This window comes from Curcuma longa, chromosome 1, assembly GCF_044706935.1.
Source record: "Curcuma longa cultivar G26 ecotype Majalengka, Jawa Barat chromosome 1, ITB_CL_G26_1.1, whole genome shotgun sequence".
Classification (NCBI taxonomy): Eukaryota; Viridiplantae; Streptophyta; class Magnoliopsida; order Zingiberales; family Zingiberaceae; genus Curcuma; species Curcuma longa.
The window spans coordinates 21,789,762-21,809,637 of record NC_133861.1 but is presented as its reverse complement, the minus strand read 5'-3'; the positions used below and the strand labels follow the sequence as shown (position 1 = coordinate 21,809,637).

The window sequence follows — 19,876 nt, the reverse complement described above, 5'->3', positions numbered from 1 at the left end:
GCCGCCGTCCCGATCGGAAAACCCAAGCAATAACCGAGCAGCAGATCCGGCGATGGGCTTCGACGTCGGCGTCGTCCCCTTCAACCTCGACGGATGGGGCCCTCCCGATGCCAGTTCCGCGCCGCTCCTCCTCTCCATGATCGACGGGGGCGCCACTCGGCCCGCCAACATCCCTTTCGCCCCCTTTTCCCGCTCCGAGAAGCTGGGGCGCGTCGCCGACTGGACCCGCAACCCTAACTTCGGCGCCAACGCCGCTCGATCGGCCGCCGGTGGACGTCGCGACGCCGTGTTTGACTTCGCTCTCGACGAGTCCTCTGCCCTATCCGCCGGCGCTGGTGATGACTCCTCTTTCCGCCTGGTCGACGGCAAGCCCCCTCCGCGCCCCAAGTTCGGCCCCCGCTGGCGGTTCCAGCAGCGGCCGCAGCTGCCGCAGCGCCGCGATGAGGAGGTTGAGGCCCGGAAGCGTGAGGCGGAGAAGGAACGGGCCCGCCGCGACCGTTTCTACAACCTCCACCATCGCTTTGCCCCAGGAGGTGGTTTTGGTGGCGGCCCAAATCGGCGTGATTCTCCCGTCTTCAAGTCCTCCGTCGACATCCAGCCCGAATGGACCATGCTTGACCAGATACCTTTCTCCACTTTCTCAAAGCTCTCCTTTTCCGTTCCTGATCCGCCTGAGGACCTCCTTGTCTGTGGCGGCCTGGAGTTCTACGATCGCTCCTTCGACCGCATCAACCCCAAGAACGAGCGCCGTCTTGAGAGGTTCAAGTCTCGCAATTTCTTCAAGGTCACCACCACTGACGACCCCGTTATACGTCGCCTCGCTGCCGACGACAAGGCCACTGTTTTTGCCACCGACGTCATCCTTTCCGCTCTCATGTGCGCCCCACGGTCTGTCTACTCTTGGGACATTATCATTCAGCGTGTTGGCAACAAGCTCTTCTTCGACAAGCGTGATGGTTCCCAGTTTGACCTTCTCTCGGTCAATGAGACGTCGCAGGAGCTCCTCCCTGATGCTAAGGAGGACATCAACTCTGCATTCTCCCTCTCCACTGAGGCTACTTACATCAACCAAAACTTCTCACAGCAGGTCCTTGTACGTGATGGCAACAAGATCACATTCGATGAGCCCAACCCCTTTGCTTCTGAAGGTGAAGAAGTTGCATCTGTTGCATACCGATACCGCCGCTGGAAGCTTGATGAGGATACTCAACTCATTGCCCGCTGTGAGGTGCACAGCATCACCGATGTCAAGGGTCAGCGAGCTTTCATGACACTGAACGCCCTCAATGAGTTTGATCCAAAGCATACTGGGGTAGATTGGAGGCAGAAACTTGAGACGCAAAGGGGAGCAGTTCTTGCAACTGAACTCAAGAACAATGCCAACAAGCTTGCCAAGTGGACTGCTCAAGCACTCCTTTCCGGTGCTGATTTGATGAAGCTGGGCTATGTCTCTAGAGTCCACCCTCGAGACCACTACAACCATGTTATTTTGAGTGTGATTGGGTACAAGCCTAGGGATTTTTCAACCCAAATAAATCTCAACACTTCCAACATGTGGGGCATTGTCAAGTCAATTGTTGACCTTTGCATGAAGCTCAACGAAGGGAAATATGTTCTTGTTAAGGACCCAGTTAAGCCACAAGTGCGAATCTATGAGGTGCCAGTAGATGCATTTGAGAATGAATATGTGGAACAGCCTCTGCCAGAGGAGGAGCAGGTGCAGCCTCCGACAGAGGAAGATGCTACAGCTAGTGCTATGGATGCTGCAGCAGAAGCAGTGGCCGATGCTGCAGCTGGAGCCGCAGAGGAGGAAAAGAATGCCGATGCATTTGCTGTCTGAATGATAGTGGTAAGTGGCACCTTAGTCTATACATTTTCAGCTTCAATTCAAAATGATTTTTTTTAATCCATGAGATCTGTCTTGTTTATCTAGTTTCAAGTTTTGGTACAAATGGAACTGTTTTCTCTTCCATGTTTGATTGTCGGGTTGTTGGCACTAAAATAGGCCTTGTCATTTTAAAGTGAGGGGCATACATGTTCTGCAATTCATTTGGCACTTCTATTAGTTGATTCTTCCTTGCTATTCTCCCTTCCAGCCTCATACATGAAATTAAATTGCTCATGGTTTAGGAAAATGTTACTGAACCAGTACTTCTATATTTCCTTACAACTGAGACGATCGTGCATGTTGATATATGCTTTACTCATCGTTTGAGGTGGTTGTGTGAATCTTTTGTTGAAAGTTAGAGGATGTAAGTTGGCAGTGTTTCTAATTTGGTGGTTTTAGTCTGAAATTTATAATTATTGATGCTGAAACCTTGTCTCTTCCCTTTTCATCAGTTAAGAGTTACTTGATGCTCATGATGTTTGAATGCCCTTTCATATATTCAGGTTGGCTCAGTTATCTTGATAAACAAAATAAACCCATCAATCTTTCTCCTAAATTATAATTAGAAGATAGAAGAATCACCACCTTCTCTATGTTTGAATGCCCTTTTGCCTAATGGTTATTGTTAGATAGCCGTGAATATAATATATACCTCATGAAAAAGATTGAGGATTTTGAGAAGCCTTGTCAAGCAACTCTTGAAAATGACCAATGCATCTCTTCTTCAACAAAAGGTAGAATCCGTCATCCCAACGGTTCTACATGATCGGTTCCATAATCATCTGTGAGGAAGTAAATCGGAAAGTTACAGTTGGCCACTATGGGGGCGAGCATTATCTCGGTTTCATCGAGATTCAACCATTATCTACTTCAGTAAGTTTGTTCCATAGTAACTAACTCAATTATGCTCTCGAGGGTAACATGCATCTCAATTGGCATACAGTTTGTCGTCGCTTCCCAAATAATGTGAGAGCTTCATCATCATAAGCATTTAGTCAAAATGCATTAGAAGGAAAGTTTGGGATGCTCGTATGAAGGCATCCGAGGGCATGGTTGAGTTGTTACTACGAGCCAAATTTGTTGTAGTAGATAAGAATCAAATTTCGACGAAGCCGAAGCAATACTTTCATCCATAGTGATCAACTGCAGTTTTTTTATTTGTCTTTTCACAGATGATCGTAGATTCGATTATGTGAGACCGTTGATATGACGGATTCCATCTTGTACTGAAAAAAGGGCGCTCGCATGAAGAAACCATTATTCAAAGTAAGTTTCCAAACTACCTTCACGATAAAACCTAATATATTTATCGTTTAACCCCTTTTCTTCGATTTCTGCATTCAAGAAGGCAGTCCCGAAAACGGTTTTAATATAGTAGTTCATATGATATCGTTAGTTGATTGAAGCCCCACCTTGTGGATCTCGTTGCAAAAGTGAATGCACCATCTTTCAGACTACCATTCGCTTGTTGAAGCATGGCGTCTATATAGGACTTGATCTTGATCCATATGCTCGATCCTTTCAACAATTCTCTTCTTGTTAAATTAAATTTACCGATTGGATTTTAAAAGTTCAATTACGTTATTTTAGAATTTCTTTTTTTTTATATCAATTATTTCATATAATTTGATTCGGTTTTAGATATTATATGGTGATGGTTTTCAAAATAAACACTATGGTGGTGTTGCATTTTGAAAATATAATGCTAATAGAAGTCAATTTTGGCACTTCTTACGTTTGACTAAGTTTCGCAGGGGATTCGTGATGTGGAAGCTTAAGTTTTTGGACCATCGATTTATCCTGGTGGTTGGTGTAAAATTTTCATGGGACCGGATCGGTCACCCTCATAGATAGTCAATAGGACTAATTGGGATTTATCATTTTTTAAGTTTTTGAACCGTAAATTTTTAGAGGTCAAATTGAAATTCTTTTAGACAACATAAAAATGAAAATACAATATAACACACTATAGACATGGGTCCTATATTCATATAGTGGATCTCATATTCATACAATGTAGTGTGTCTTGTTACATTTTTATATTAAATTTTCATATGTAATGTATAATTTTTTTTATATTTATTATAAGGTGCAATCCATATTATAACTAATTTTTATCTAAAATCATCGTTTAAAATATTTTTGAAAGTTACAAAAAATTTTAATCATTTTTATTAAATTTATTTTCATCTTTTACATCACTAAAATCTTCTTATTCAAACATTTATTGCTCATTTAAAATCTAATAGAAATATATTATTATTGAAACATTTAATTAATTCAATCGAAAATTAACAGTTCAGTTTATTTAATTTTTATTAAAAATTTTGATTGATTTGATTAATTTAAAAAATCTTAGATTTATTTAATTTTGATTAAATTGATTAGGTTAGTGGATATTGAACATTACTTATCTATTCTTTCCTACTTGAAACTATCGCGTTAAGAGAATATAAGAGGATCAAAAATTCAAAAGGCTAGACCCCTGCTACATTATTGATCTTGGAAGAGATGATACATTACATAAAAACGTAACATGAAAATTTAACATGATATATTACACTGTATAGATGTGAGACTCAGATCTATAATGTATCATGCTGAATTTTTAGAACAATGATATATAGTATGAAAAAATCCAACATAAAATCAACATGACACACTGCATGCAGTGGATTTCACATCCATGCAGTGTGATCCACAGGCATGCAATTGAGTGTGTCATGTTGATTTCATGTTGAAATTTTTCATACTACATATCATTTCTTGGATTTTTATAATGCGTTTTCACGTATCATTTCTCATCTCAAAATTATATCAAAATATATTTTGTATTTGTTAATCAAAATAGTCCAATATATATTTTATTTTATTTTTGATTTTTCAATAAATAATCATCAATATCTTTTCTATAAAAACAATTCTACTGTCTTTTTCTTCTGCAAAGAAAAAGATAGTAGACGCCTCCAACGCTCGCCGGAACTCCTCTGTATCCGCTGCCTCCACGACCTTCTCGTCGTCATCGTCTTCCTCCTCCAACTCCAGCGCGAGCTCGGCCCCCTTCCGCGTTCCCAAATCCGTCTCCGCCCTCGGGAGCTCGGGCTTTGCCTCCCGCCGCTGCACCATTCTCGCCGACCGGCTCCTTGGATACACCGGAGCCTCGACGGAAACTGTCTTGTCCTCGCAGATGGCTTCCTTCGGCGGCGAGGATCACGGTGCGAGGAAGCTGCTTAAATGACAACCGTCGCCACCATGGCTCTCGAAGAACTTTCGGTAGATATTGTCGGCGGAGGCAGATGATGCGCGGCAGGATTCGGCGAAGAGGAGGAGGACGACGACGTTGACGAGGAGGAAGACGGCATGGGGATAAGGAGTAACACGGCGATAAGGCGGAGGAAGTCGGCTGAGAGGTGGGCGGCGTCGATCGCACGGGCGGAGGACCAGGAGAGGATAAGATGGCGGTGGCCGCCTCGAGGCAGCGGAGCAGCGTGCTGATCTGGCGGAGCCGGCGGTAGCGCCGCATTGCCGCTTATATCGCGTCCATTTCCACTCTCCCCCGCTACCATATCGGACGGCTCAAAATCAATCTGAAAGCGTGAGGAAAATAGTAAGGTACATTAGCATATATAAGTAAAAAAGTATAGATTGAATCTGAGAATCTACTAAATGTATTTTCACTTCTTCATTTTGAAATACATCATAGTGTTGTGTCGTGTTGGAGTTTGATATTTTTATGGTCGATGAGCCTTCGTACCATAAATTGTAACCATTCACTAATTCTTTTTGCCTTTGTCGGATATTTAAGATAAAAAACCTAATTTGCTTGGACTGTAAAATTAAAACGTTCAAACTTGTTGAACCTTTTGCATGCATTAACCTCAACTAAATTATAGTTTGAGTGTATTCTGATTCCTATTCTGAGAGTCAAATCATACTAAGATATTTGAATAACACACAACCTTTTATAGGTAAGCAACATATTCAATCTCAATAATTTTTCAAATCACCCATAATAATCAAATTCTGAATTATTATTGTTGATAGATCATTTTACGTAAATACTAGAATTAAAAGTTAGTCTTTGTGAATCTTCCAGAAAGAAGTTGCTTCTTCAACCAAATACGCATTATATATTGACCCCTTGACTCTTGCTTTATTACGAATATGATTCTTTAATTTCCTTAAAAATTATTCAAATAGATACATCAATCTATACTACACAAGACCAACTAATTGTGCCTCATAAGGTAGGTGAATGGGGTAGATGTTCCATTGAATAAAAAAATTTAGTGGGAATATGCGCTCAAGCTTATATAGTATTACAGCAATGTCAGTTTCTAGCTTAAGTATATCAGCTGTCTCGCTGTTAAATTTTTAAAAAATAGACTCAGTTTTATAAGTATTCGTCAAACATTATTAGGTAGTAAATCATGGAAAGTTATTAGAATAAGTCTTTGCATGTACACATAACAATCATAATCTTCATTCCAAATATTTTTAACTTATTCATATTCACACATCGACCTATATTGGAAGCATACTCATTAGAGAATTTGATTTATTTCAACCAACTATATAAGACTTGCTTACCTTCTCTATCTAATGTATAACAAGCATTTAGAAATTGATTTGTTGCTTTATTCTATTGTAACTCAGGTCTATTAACTAGTCCTTTTAATTCCTCACATGACTTTACAGTGTCTTTGGTCCTTCCAAGAACATTCATTACTGTATTGAAGATATTATCAAGAAAAAAATTTAATATGCAATACATCTAAATTATGTCGAACCAATAAATACTTCCAGTATGGTAGCTCCTAGAAAATATTTCTTTTCTTCCAACCACATTTGCACATCTTTACAATGTATTTATTTATCTCATTAGAATTAGGATGATATATTGGTAGGAATCCATAACTATCTATTTAGTCAATGAATTTCTGCACCTAACTTCATTGTTGGAGGTAGTTTTTTTACTACAATATTTTTAAAGAAATTTCTCTTAATTATTTCTTCTGAAAGGGTATTCAATTGGTAAATATTTACGATGATTATCAAACCAAAATACCTTCCCATTATATGGTAATAAAAATATATCAGACTCTGTCATGCAATGTAGACATGCTAACTTATCAACTGTGCTCCATCCCGACAACATTAAGTATGCTGAAAAATTACTAATTATCTATAATAAAGTAGCATGCAAGGTAAAATTGATTTTATTTGCAATATCATAAATCTCTGATCCTATATTCTATAATTCATTCAATTCGACAATCAAAGGTTGCAAGACAATATCTATCTTCTCTTTCAAATTCGTTAGATTTAGAATATGCATAGTCAAAAACATAAATTCATCTTTTATGTACATCTATGATGATAAATTATAGGACGTTAATATAACTAATCAAGATCAATATTATTGTCCTGACTGACCAAATGGTTGAAATCCATCTGCAGAAAATTTCAATCTCATATTACGTGGTTCTATCGCAAAAGTGAAAAATATTATATCAATATGTTTCCATGCAAGGAAGTCACAAGGATGACACATTATACCTCTTTCGTGCACATGCTCATGATGCGACCTTATGTGGCTAGCTGTCGCGACAGATGTATATAAACGTTGAAGTCTAGCAGTTAATAGAAAGTAATACATAATCTTCCATGTAATATTTTTTTTCTTCCCTGGTATGCGACTACGATGTTTATAACGAGGGTGAGTACAGATTTTGCATTCAATTAGTTCGCTATCTTCATTTTAATATATCATGCAGTTGTTTATACAACAATCAATTTTCTCTACGAGCAAACCTAAATCCCTCATCAATTTCTTTGTACTATAGAAACTATCAGTCATTTGGTGATCAGTAGGAAGCAACTCTAACATCAATTGACAAATGTAATCGGAACATCATTATAAGAAATGATGATCTACCTTGATGTTTAATAACTTTGCAATAACTGATAGTTGAAAATGATCAGATGGAATACCTTCCCACACTTCTCTTTCACTAACTTTTAACATGTTATATAGTTGTTGAACTTCAGGTGTTGGTATTTTATCTGCATTAGATGGATCAATCGCATTTATCGCATTATAAACTATTGATTGCATCACATTCTCATTAATTATTGATTCTCTAAAGTAGTTATGCCAGATGAAGAAGCAGTCGAAGTTCCAATTAGATCAAACAGATAAGGTTCCCCGTAACAGTATCAATTGTAGTAGTTTGGAACAAAACCATTTCTACATATATGTACTTTTATGGTATCCTTATCACAGAAAACTTTATTTCTACATTTGCAATGATTACACGGACAATATAACTCTGCATCATTCATACATTTTGGATGACTCTTAGCAAAGTTCGCAAACTCTTCAACTCCAACATAATATTCAGCTCGAATAAATTTATTTCTAATTTATTGTACATCCAATCTTTATTCATATATATTGTAACCTTCTGTAATAATAAATTTCTATTGAATAAAAATAATATGTAAAACTAAACACGCATGGAATAGAAATTTCAATTATAAATCTAATAAATCAATGTTAATATTAACCCAATTGATGGTTATATATTTGATCAACCATTATATATTTGATCAATATTTTCAATTCAGTTAAGAATCAAAATATATTTGACTACTAAATTTAAAAATATATAAATATACGGTTGATATTTAATGTTTAGCAAAGGAATAAAAGATCATTCTAAATAGCTATATAATTATTTACTATTGATATTTAATGTAAAAAAATTATTCTATTCATAAGTTTTGCTTTGGTATCATACCAGCGTCTATATATTTTTAGATGCTTTGGTATCACACTAGTATCTAGAAAAGGTAGGTATTTTATAAAATCATCTTTCTTGAGTTTGACCTTCATTATCTCTAGTATACTATTGTCGTGACAAATTGTTCATCTGACAAATTATGGAATTGAGCCAAAATAAAGTTTTAGTATTATAGGTTCACGTTCTAATTTTAGTTCCAAAATAAAGATTCAATGTTGTAGATTCAAGATACAATTTCAGTTTCACTTCTAGTTTCATATTGCAATTATTAACTAACCTTTTATGTATACCATCTTAGCTTCTTACACTGGTAAATCCTTGTAGTCATAAAATATTACACTAGTAGTATTTAACAAATTTCAATCAAATAAAATTCTAGTTATAAAAGTTATATAGTTCTATTATATATTTATCAATGAATTCTATTTTTCATTCAATAGAATCAATATAATTACTCATGTATGAATCTGATTGTCAGAACTTCTATATCTTGCTTTTGCTTTTTCAATTATCCTACCTGTAAAAGTGAAATCATCAAATGCAAGTTCAGTGATTTATCACAGTATCAAAAGTGCAACTATGAAAGCACAATTTAAGTCGGGGTCGACAAACTCGATCGGGCCAAGCCTGTGGCTGACGAGCTCGACCGGGCCAAGCTTGTGGTAGACTAGCTTGATTGGGCGAGCCCATGGCTGACTGAGCTAGTGGCTGATCGAGCCTGTGGCTGACTGAACCCGTGGCAGTGTCGAGCCCTTGGTACGATCGAAGTCATGGACATGCGGAGCGCTTGGTCATGTTGAGACTGTGGCCAGCAAGCTCCATCGGGCCGACGTCAATGCCCAAATCTAACCATCTAATAAAAAGCTTACTATCAGGAGGAAAGTCGGGAGAAGAGATCGTCGGGAGGAGAGATCGCAGGAGGAGAGTTCACCGGGAGGGTAGGAGAGATCGTGTGGCGGATTTTGATCACCGGAGCCCAAAAGAGAAGAATCACGCGTGGGGAAAAGAAAAAAGCTAGAAACTATAAAATCACGAAATTAGCGATGAAAATATTATTTTCGTCACTAATTTAGCGATGAAATATTAATTTCATTGCTAAGTATTATTTTTGTCAATAAATCAGAGATAGAAATACTATTCTGTCATTAAAATAGTGACGACAATAATATTTCTATCGATAAAATAACGATGGAATATTATTTCCATCATTAAATAAGCGACGGAAGTAATATGTCGTTGCTAAAATAATAATTATCGACAGAATATTATTTTCAACGGAATATTATTTTCATCGCTAAATCATGTCTTTCTTGTAGTGCACCCTATGAAGTTTTTATTATCACTTTGAGTTATTGTCATTGGAAATCATAAATTGAGGAAGTTTAGGTTCGGTTTCAGTACCTAGAATATAATTTCAAAGGTTATGGTATGCAGTGAATGGAAGCCCAACTCATTTTTCGATTGTTGGTTCAATTTTTGAGCATTTAGGATTGAAAATTTTAAATTTTAGTTGATTAATTGAATTGTATTGTATTCTTGAATAAGTATTGAATAAAATAACTCCAAAGATTGATGAGTCATTATTTTAACTATAACCAAGAGCTACAATTAAAATTTTTAAATTTAAATTCATTTCAATTTCTTAAATTTGAAATCTAGGCTTTTGAATTGTAAAAATCAATCAACACTCATGTTTGAAAATTTTAACTTGTATTTATTAAATATTTTTAAGTTTTTAGAGTTTGATAATTCCATTTTGAAAATGTTAATGTATTATAATTATGAAATATTTTTAAAAAATTGTGTGTAGTTGTAAAGTAAAATATAAAATATAAAATATTTAAAAAATTTCATTTGAATTCATCCCCTCTCCTAATTAAAAATCCTGATTACACCTCTAGGCATGACTAAAAATACTCATGAATCAAGCGGAAAGAGATCTTGATTACCCCAGATGAGGTTTTTAAAATATTAAAATATTAATTAAAACTACAAATATCTTGGATTAAAGTTACTCTAATTGAAATAGTCTTAATTAAAATTATTACAAGATAATAATAAAAATACTAGAGTAATTAACTAAAATTGTTTGGAGTCAAACTGTTCTAATTTGAATAGTAGAGTAGGATTGCGCTTTTAATTTTTATATAAAAAAATTAATTTAAAACACTATTTTTAAATTTAACTATTTATAAAATTTATTTAAATGATTAAAATATTTAATAGTAATATAACATTTAAATTTATATACAAGACCTAACTGTTTACAGGTTTCCGAACCGGATCGCTTCGTTTCTTAAACCCTAATTTATATAGAATACCTCTTGTTTTGGGTGTCATTGATCGGGACCTGCAGCGGCGGCGGCGGCGGCGACGATGGGCAAGGTGAAGGGGAAGCAGCGTCAGGATAAGTACTACCACCTTGCCAAGGAGCAAGGCTACCGCTCTCGTGCCTCCTTCAAGCTCCTCCAGCTCGACGCCAAGTACCGGTTCCTCCCCTCCGCTCGCTCCGTCCTCGACCTCTGCGCCGCCCCAGGCGGGTGGCTCCAGGTAGCTGTTAATCATGCTCCCGTAGGCTCCTTCATCGTCGGCGTTGATCTCTTCCCCATCCGCCCTATTCGCGGCGCTCACGCCCTTGCCGAGGACATCACCACCTCCAAATGCCGCGCTGCCATCAAGCGCCTCATGGACACCAACGGCTGCTCCGCCTTCGATGTCATCCTCCATGATGGGTCTCCGAACGTTGGAGGCGCCTGGGCGCAGGAGGCCACCTCACAGTCGGCCTTGGTCGTGGATTCGATCAGGTTGGCCACTAATTTCTTGGCTCCTAAAGGCACCTTTGTTACCAAGGTAAGCTAAAAACTATAGAAAATCCTTATTTATTTCATATTCGTAGTAGCCATGGAATCCGATGCTTGATCTTACTATCATTTTTGCACGCTTCCGTAGCATCACTTTTGCTGAATTCTTTGTCATGGGAGATTACATTTTATTTCTTCAAGATCTTAATTTGATCGGTTTGTAGAAGCAAAAAGATGAAAAATCATTTCCTAAAACATATTTCTCCTTATACACACACAAACACGTAAGAAAAGTGCAAAGCCATGCTTTGATAGTTATCATAAGTGATACCTATTTCTCTTTCAATTTTTCAGGTTAAATTTTGAGTGGTTTTTTGGTGGTTGTTATGTTAACGTTGTGTTTCTTTGTTGTTAGGTTTTCAGGTCGCAAGATTACAGTGCCATTATTTTTTGTCTCAAACAGGTCAGTGTTTCTCTGTATAATAATCTAATATTTGATCACCCATCATTCAGTAATTAACACATACACATTCTTGTACGGATGATAGTTTTTTGAGAAAGTTGAAGTGACTAAACCAGTTGCAAGTCGGTCGACCTCTGCAGAAATATATGTAATCGGGGTAAGATATAAGGCCCCTGCAAAGATTGATCCTCGGCTTCTTGATGTGAAACATCTATTTCAAGGAGCAATAGAACAACCTAAGGTATAAAATAATCCTCTTGTCAATATTTGTAATGGTTGGCTCTTACTAGATGCCTATTAATTACTGAAAAATCTACCTTCTGTGATGTAGGTTGTGAATGTTCTTAGAGGATCAAAACAAAAGAGAAATCGTGAAGGGTAAGCTATGCTCTAAGTTGCATTAATGTGCTTATTATTGTCTTATACAATTTGTGCAGGTTTATTCTGAATCTGTTTCTTGATTTCTGCATTATAATCACCAAGAGAATCTGTTTGCTACATTACCTTTGTATAGGTATGAAGAAGGGAATACTACACTGTGGAAGGCGGGCCTTGTTTCTGATTTTATACAGTCAGAGACACCAGTGGAATTTCTCAGCTCTGTAAATGCATTATCATTTGATGATCCAGCATGTTTGTCTTTTAGGGATCACGAGTTAACCACAGATGAGGTATTGTGGCTGCACTCTGTTTATTTTTCAGTTTGAATCATTTCTTCAGTGCACTCTATATCACTTTCTATTTTGATCATGTCTCTTCTATCATTTGCTTATGATCTTTATATTTTTGTCAGATTAAATCGCTTTGTGAGGATTTGTATGTACTTGACAAAAAAAGTTTCAAGCAGCTGTTAAAGTGAGTCTATTCTATCACTCATATTTCAACTTTTATATCTTTCTCTGAGATTATGATCAATTTTTATTAATGTCATTTCATTTTAGCTTTCAATTAGTTTAACTTTCAAGTACTACCGCATGCATGTTTTGGTTTGGTGTTGAACATATTCTTTGCAGTTTATCTTGTGATTTTTTTAATCTTAGCTATGGAAATTACATGTCTTTGAATTTTGATCTTTGCTATTGCAAATTATATGCATTGTGACTTCAGGGCTAAGAACATAATTGTCAATGCTTCTGAAATATGGTCTTTTGGAACTTTCTTGTTGTATTTTGAAAGATATGTTTCTGAACAAAATTCTGTTTTTATGCTAGTTAAACAAAGATTCTTCTATCTTCATCTGTCCTCCCACTTTTTTGCTACCCCAATGTTACCTTTTGATGAATATCACTCCACGGCTTCATACTTACAAGTGATATGGCTTAGGGTATATAGCTAACTTTCATGATTCACAAATTGAGGTCAGAATCACCAGTAGCCGAACTTTCACAGCATTTTCTGCAGCATCTCCCCTCTAATATGCTTCAATCCTGAATTCAATATTTCTAATAGGTTGCTTACAACACAGCTGCACACAAAATACAATCTACTAGAAATCACCAAAAAAGCTAATAGTATGGAACTATGTGACAATATAGTAATGAAACTATGTGACATAAGTAGACTATGGTTGTGCAATGCCTCCAACCTAAGGATCTAGAGGCTACAACTACAAAAAAAGCAGGGTGTTAGTTCTAAGAAATAGAACAACAAACGACAATGTACATTAAGTGCATAAATGTTCCCAAGATTACAAGAATATAAGTGAATTTTAACCATGATCTATCCAACACAAATGTAAATAATACTATCTGGTGCCATAACATATAAAATGTGGTCAGTGCAGCAAGGATACTTTGCCTGTGCTAAGCAATAGTTAGTTCAAACTTGAATCTCATGCTTCTAATCATAAAAGTTGGACAACTTAGTACTTTACATGTACCAATCTCCCAATCCACACCTATTACCGATTTAGTACTTGGCCCCTACTTACCACACACACACACATATTATGTAAAACAATCACCCTAGCTTTACAATTATGATATAGAATTTGAAGGGTTCTAGTTGTCCATTTTCCTCCCCACACTATCAAATTCCAACAATTTACCAGTCTAACATTATATAATTACTCCTAAGAATAGAATTTGGCTTTTTGGTCAAAAACTCTTGAGAATTCCTGTGAAGCCTTGATTTAACTTGCTGCCCTAAAACACAATAAATGACTTTTAGGGCTTACTTTTCAGTCTAGAACCGACTTCCACTTCCAAATAATTTTTAGACTGCCTAGGCTTGCTCCACCACCCCCCCCCCCCCCCCCCCCCCCCCCCCCCCCCCCCCCCCCCCCCCCCCCCCCGTTCCCAAGGCACGCAATTAACTCTCAGTCCCAAAGCAAAATTATACTATTGGGAGAATATAATATTAAGGAATTTAGAGAATATTATTATATATACAATATAGATGTCAATGTTTAACTCAGGAGAGCCTTTTAGGACCCATTTATTAGTTCACTTCCTGTCAGTCATAGAAGCTGTTCTCTTGCTTGTGACATTATAGTTGTATGGAAGTGAATCTGGATCATTGGGGGCCGTGGAACTTAAGTCCTTAGTTAAACCTCCTGGAACACCAATTTCTTGTAAATTTGAATTGTGTTCTGTATATGATTCCCTCGTCTCCTGTCTATCCTATTTGAAGTAATTGATCCCAAATCTGATCTTGACATTTGAATCCATAGTTTGCTGTGTACCTTGTTTTGTGATACACGGATTTGCCTGTGTATGAATATTCTTTTGGTAAGGAAGGGTTTAAAGATATTATTGACTGTTTGCATATTAATGACTATAATGTATGATGATGTATCATTCAAGAAACTCATATATCGTAAGAAGCGGTGCTGCTTTTGAAAACATGAGGATTGTAATGAGCCTAGTCTTGCAGTGAGCCTCTTGAACTTCATGTAACATGTTAGTATGCATATATCAATCATATTACATCACCAGATCTTTAGTGCTCAAATGCTTTACAACCAAATGTACCATACGGGGAAAGGAAGCTTGTACAATCTCATATTCTCACCACCATACAACAATGAGAGTTGTGATGTAATTGTGTGGTACATGATTCACTTTTCTCTCCTTATTAATGTACCTTTGGAAATCCATAGCTGTATCTGTTCAAAAAACCACAAAAATTGTAAGCTGCTATAAATGGCAAATTGCCTTCTGCTGTACTAGCTATTCCTACAATGACTAAAATACCACTGGGCTAATCTGTTAATGAAGGCTCTATTTTGTGGTCCCTAATACATTTTTTTTCCATAGATGGCGCATCCACATTAGAAATGCATTATCTAAAGAGAAGGTGGCTTCAACAACTAATGAAGACAAGGTTGTTATTAAGGAAGATGATGCTAAAGAGGAAAAGCAAGATGATGAGGATGATAAAGTTCTAAATGAAATGGAAGAGCTGTCAGAACTGTTGGACAAAAAGAAAAAAAAGGCAAAGAAGCTTCTTTCAAAGCGCCGAGCTAAGGTTTGTTATCTATAGCTGTCATGTTGATGTAAAGATTTCATGTTAACCTTTAGTCTCTTTCCAATTTTTTTTTTTTGAATTTCAGGATAAAGCACGAAAAGCAATGGGAGTTCAAATTGATGCCACAAAAGACAGCTATGTTGAGAGGGATTTGTTTTCTCTCTCTGCTATCAAGGTTGTGACCAAATTGATTCTCTTTAATAATTGCCTCCATGACTTGGGTTACTTATGTCTTCTCATTTATAAACTTTACACTCCTAGGGAGCCTTAGCAAAAAGAATGATGAGATTGGAAATATTTTGTTTCTCTTAATTCATGAAAGTAGACAATACAAATTCTGCTTATTGTCCTTATTGAAGGATTTCTTGTGAAAGTACCAAATTCTACTATGAGATAAGCTATAAATATTTGTTCAAGATGTATTTGTTTTGGTTTTGTTGTCTTACGTCTTGACCAGCATCTTTCATATTACCATTAGCACTTAAGAGAAGAGCTAAACTTGTCCTTTATGGACTTTTGCTACATAGAGAGAACAGTTTAGCTTGTTTTTGTGAGTTTATTCCTTACTGCTCACCCGGACAAGACTTGATGTTTTGTTCTATTGATCATCTTTTGCTTCTGCGTTTTCAGGGTAAGAAAGAATTGCTTGCAATTGATTCGACAGACCTTAATGATGAATATGGCGAGGATAATTTAGTGGACAGTGATGATGAAGAGACTCAGAGAGAAATAGAAAGGGAGGATTCATCCGATGAAATGGATTCTGACGAGGAGCAAAGGAGGTAGTTCTTTTATTTTGCATTATATTATAGTTTTAAACTTTGTTTTAAATTTGCCCACATTGTGTATTAAGATTTTCCTGCACAATATTCATACTGATCTTATACCTTTTTAAATAGATACAATGAACAACTTGAAGAAGAGCTTGATGAAGCTTATGAACGATATGTGACCAGAAAGGGGGGAAGCACCAAAGAGCGAAAACGTGCAAAGAGGACATCTGATGATCTGGATTTAATAGAGGTAAGACTCAACATATATTTTTGAAATTAACAAGTATATTGTTTCTAAATCCTGGTGGGTTAGTGTCAATCTTGTTTGAGTTGTCTGTCACTAGTATTTTGCTACGGTTGAGTATTTGTTTTCCCCTTACTTTTCAAAGAGTATAATAGTGCATCGGTGATAGTTTTTAGCTCATAGTTATTAGATTCTTTTCTTTTTCCATTTTCCATATTTAATCCAGAAGATCACTGCCACTTTTGGTTTTATTTGGAATATTTTTTATCTAAAGTTCTTAATCTTTTGAGAACTATGAATTTGTTGTTACTTGGATTAAATACTATTCCATATGTGGGGACTAGTTTAAGTGGACTAGTGTGTTGGATTTCTTAGATTATTGCCAACTAGTGAGTTTGCATTAAAATTACCTATTTTCTTCATCATACTATTATTTTACATATGCTCATGCTATTTTGAAATGCTTCTCAGTTTAGTGGAGTTCCTTATATTTTCCATGTCAGAATTAAGTATTTTGCACTCATACCTGAAGATTCCTTGTAAACTTTTGTTGGTTATATTTTACTGCCCTGATGATGTCTCTTTATCATACCATAATGTATAAATGTGTAGTTGCAGATATGCTTTGATTTCTTCAGTATATGACAACTGAAGAATTGATAATGAAGAATTTTCACTGTCCGTTCTGAAGTAACAATTTGTTTTTGCCTGTATTGTAGGAAGAAAATGACGGTGACGACCTAGTTCATCCTGCAGAGGAATCTGATGAAGAACAAAATAAAGAATCAAATCCTCTAATGGTACCTATTGTTGAAGATGAGCAGCCAACTGAAGAGCAAATGGTGGAGAGATGGTTCGGTCAAGACGTGTTCACTGAGGCAGCAACAGACGGCATGCTTGAAGATAGTGAAAGTGACCAGGAAAAAGAAGCAAAAATTGTCAAAGTTCCTGAAAAGCCCAAGGAAAACATTAAACAACCACTTGATTTGAGCCTCCCTAAAAGCCTTCCTAAGTCAAAGAGTACTGAGCAGGATGGCTTTGAAATAGTTCCAGCTGAACCCATGGAAACAAGTGATGACTCTTCATCTTCCGATGAATCAGAGGACATGGATGTTGACACAAAAGCTGAAATATTAGCTTATGCAAAGAAGATGTTGAGAAAGAAACAGAGAGAGCAGATACTCGATGATGCCTATAACAGATACATGTTCGATGACCAAGGTTTACCGAAATGGTTTGTAGATGAGGAGAAGAGGCATTGCCAACCCATCAAGCCTATCACTCGAGAAGAAGTTGCTGCAATGCGGGCACAATTTAGAGAGATTGATGCTCGACCTGCTAAGAAAGTGGCAGAAGCCAAAGCTAGGAAGAAGCGGGCTGCTATGAGAAAGTTAGAGAAGGCACGACAAAAGGCGAACTCCATTGTAGATCAGACTGACATATCTGAACGTTCCAAGAGGAAGATGATTGATCAGGTATACAAGAAGGCTGCACCAAAGAAGCCTCAAAAGGAGTATGTCGTTGTGAAGAAGGGTGTCCGAATCAAGATGGGCAAGGGTAAGGTGCTCGTGGACCGGCGGATGAAGAAGGACGCTAGGTCTCATGGTTCTGGAAAGCCAGGCAAGGGTGGTTTTAAGAAGGGAAATAAAGCTACAAAAGGGAAGAAGGCCCAGGGCAAGCAGTCTGCAAAAACAAACAAGGCGGATAAGAAAGGCAAGGGTAGGGGACGCAAGCTGGCCTAATCATCACCAACTCCTGTCTGTTACAAACATTTTGTTTACCTTTGCGAAGCCATTTTCCCCAGAGTTAACCTCGTTTACTATCAATTTTGACAAAGAAAACAATGTTTCTAGAGATTTAATCAACTATTCTCTTGTTCTGTTGCTATTGTTTCTATTTCATGTAGACTTTTAATGTTGACATTATGCTCTCATTTGTAAATGTTCTACAAGGTAGCGTTTGGTTTCAGAGACAGGGACACAAATACAAAGACAGAGTAGAAATTTTTGTCTCTGTCCCCGTTTGGTTTTGAGAGACAGATACAGAAATAGGATTTCTGTCTCTGTCTTTGTCTCCATTTCTGTCCACTGTAAAAATGGGGACACTGAAACGGAGACGGAGACAAAAACTACCCATCTCCGCTTCCGGCACCGTCGCGTTGCTGTCCGGTCACCACCGGCCGCTAGGCCGGGCGCGTTGGACGCGCAACTCGCCGGCGTCGGATTGTGGTGGAAATCCGGCCGGAATCTGACCAAAAACAGAGCCCTGCGCGCCCCAGCCGCTGTTGGTCGGAATTCGGCCGGATTCCAATCAGATTTCGGCCGAATCGGGGTCGGAGTCCGACCACGGTCGACGCGCCCGGCGCCGGCACGTCGACCGCGGCCGGACTCCGACCCCGATTCGGCCGAAATCGGCCAACAGTGTCCCTGTCTCTGTATTACCAAACACGATACAAAGATCATTGTAAATGCGTCCTTGTCTCTTGTATTTCTGTATTTCTGTATTTCTGTCTCTGTATTTCTGTCTACTGTAAACCAAACGCAGATACACTTACAGAGCCATCAATCCAACCTTTTGAAGATGTTAGTGGTTACTCTGCAATGTGCCAAGGTTCACTTCCAGCAATGTGCCAGAGTAGCTAAACACTTTGATGCCGTTGTGGTGTGCCTGGAGTAGGACCACGTTTGGCATCATGAACATGATGTTGTTGGGCCAACTTCTTGCTTGCACAATGGAAAAAGCCACTGTCTTCGGGAAAGGTTTTTTTTTTCAACTTGAAATTCTCCAGCCCAATGAATCAAGGATAATTCCTCTTTCTGTGAACTATGAGTTGGCTTTCACTCCTGATTAAGTCACTGCACAAACTTCTAATCAGTTGGGGCACAACTTCAGTGATATTCCAGCATCTCCCCTTGCCATGCAAAGGAAATCTGAACATATATTCTGCTGCTCATATATAATTACAGATAGACGAGCAAAAGCTTGTCTGCCATGGAATATTTCAAACAAGTTGCACAAGGAACATTATCTCATTTTTTATATGTAACAGAAAAACAGCTACCCTAAGATTTTGGAAAGCTAAGGATTTTATCCAATGACTAACGACAACTACTGGAATCTGTAGCTTTCCTTCCACTTTTAAGTGCCTCTCTAATTTCCTGTCAATGTTTTTTTATTTTTTATTTTTTTAAGCATTTGCTCAACACTGATCACCTTAATTCTCTCTATTATTATGTTTGTGATGGAATAGCACAAAGTTGAAGGGCAAATACAGCCCACGCTCAGGATGTGGAGAGGGAAGGAATATCAAACAAGATAAGGATTCTTGAAAACAGCTGGAATCATCTGTTCTACAACTTGAACAGGTGCTGATTCTTCCCAAATTGCTCATCCCTGAATCTAACTTTTCATGCCTGTTGATGAAATCTAACTA

The 19,876-nt window shown here is 37.5% G+C and overlaps 2 protein-coding genes across 2 annotated transcripts; both read left to right on the top strand.

Moving 5' to 3' along the window:
- On the top strand, positions 1-2,065 carry LOC141830424 (eukaryotic translation initiation factor 3 subunit D-like). Its single transcript, XM_074717856.1, has one exon. It carries the CDS (start codon positions 53-55, stop codon positions 1,838-1,840), a length of 1,788 nt encoding a protein of 595 aa, XP_074573957.1. The 5' UTR covers positions 1-52; the 3' UTR covers positions 1,841-2,065.
- An 8,926-nt stretch (positions 2,066-10,991) lies between these two features.
- On the top strand, positions 10,992-18,390 carry LOC141812604 (adoMet-dependent rRNA methyltransferase spb1). Its single transcript, XM_074700621.1, has 11 exons — positions 10,992-11,544; positions 11,911-11,958; positions 12,044-12,199; positions 12,290-12,336; positions 12,473-12,629; positions 12,752-12,813; positions 15,216-15,426; positions 15,512-15,601; positions 16,057-16,208; positions 16,326-16,449; positions 17,163-18,390. The coding sequence occupies exons 1-11, from the start codon at positions 11,071-11,073 to the stop codon at positions 18,183-18,185; spliced, it is 2,544 nt and encodes an 847-aa protein (XP_074556722.1). The 5' UTR covers positions 10,992-11,070; the 3' UTR covers positions 18,186-18,390.
- The last annotated feature ends 1,486 nt before the right edge of the window (positions 18,391-19,876 follow it).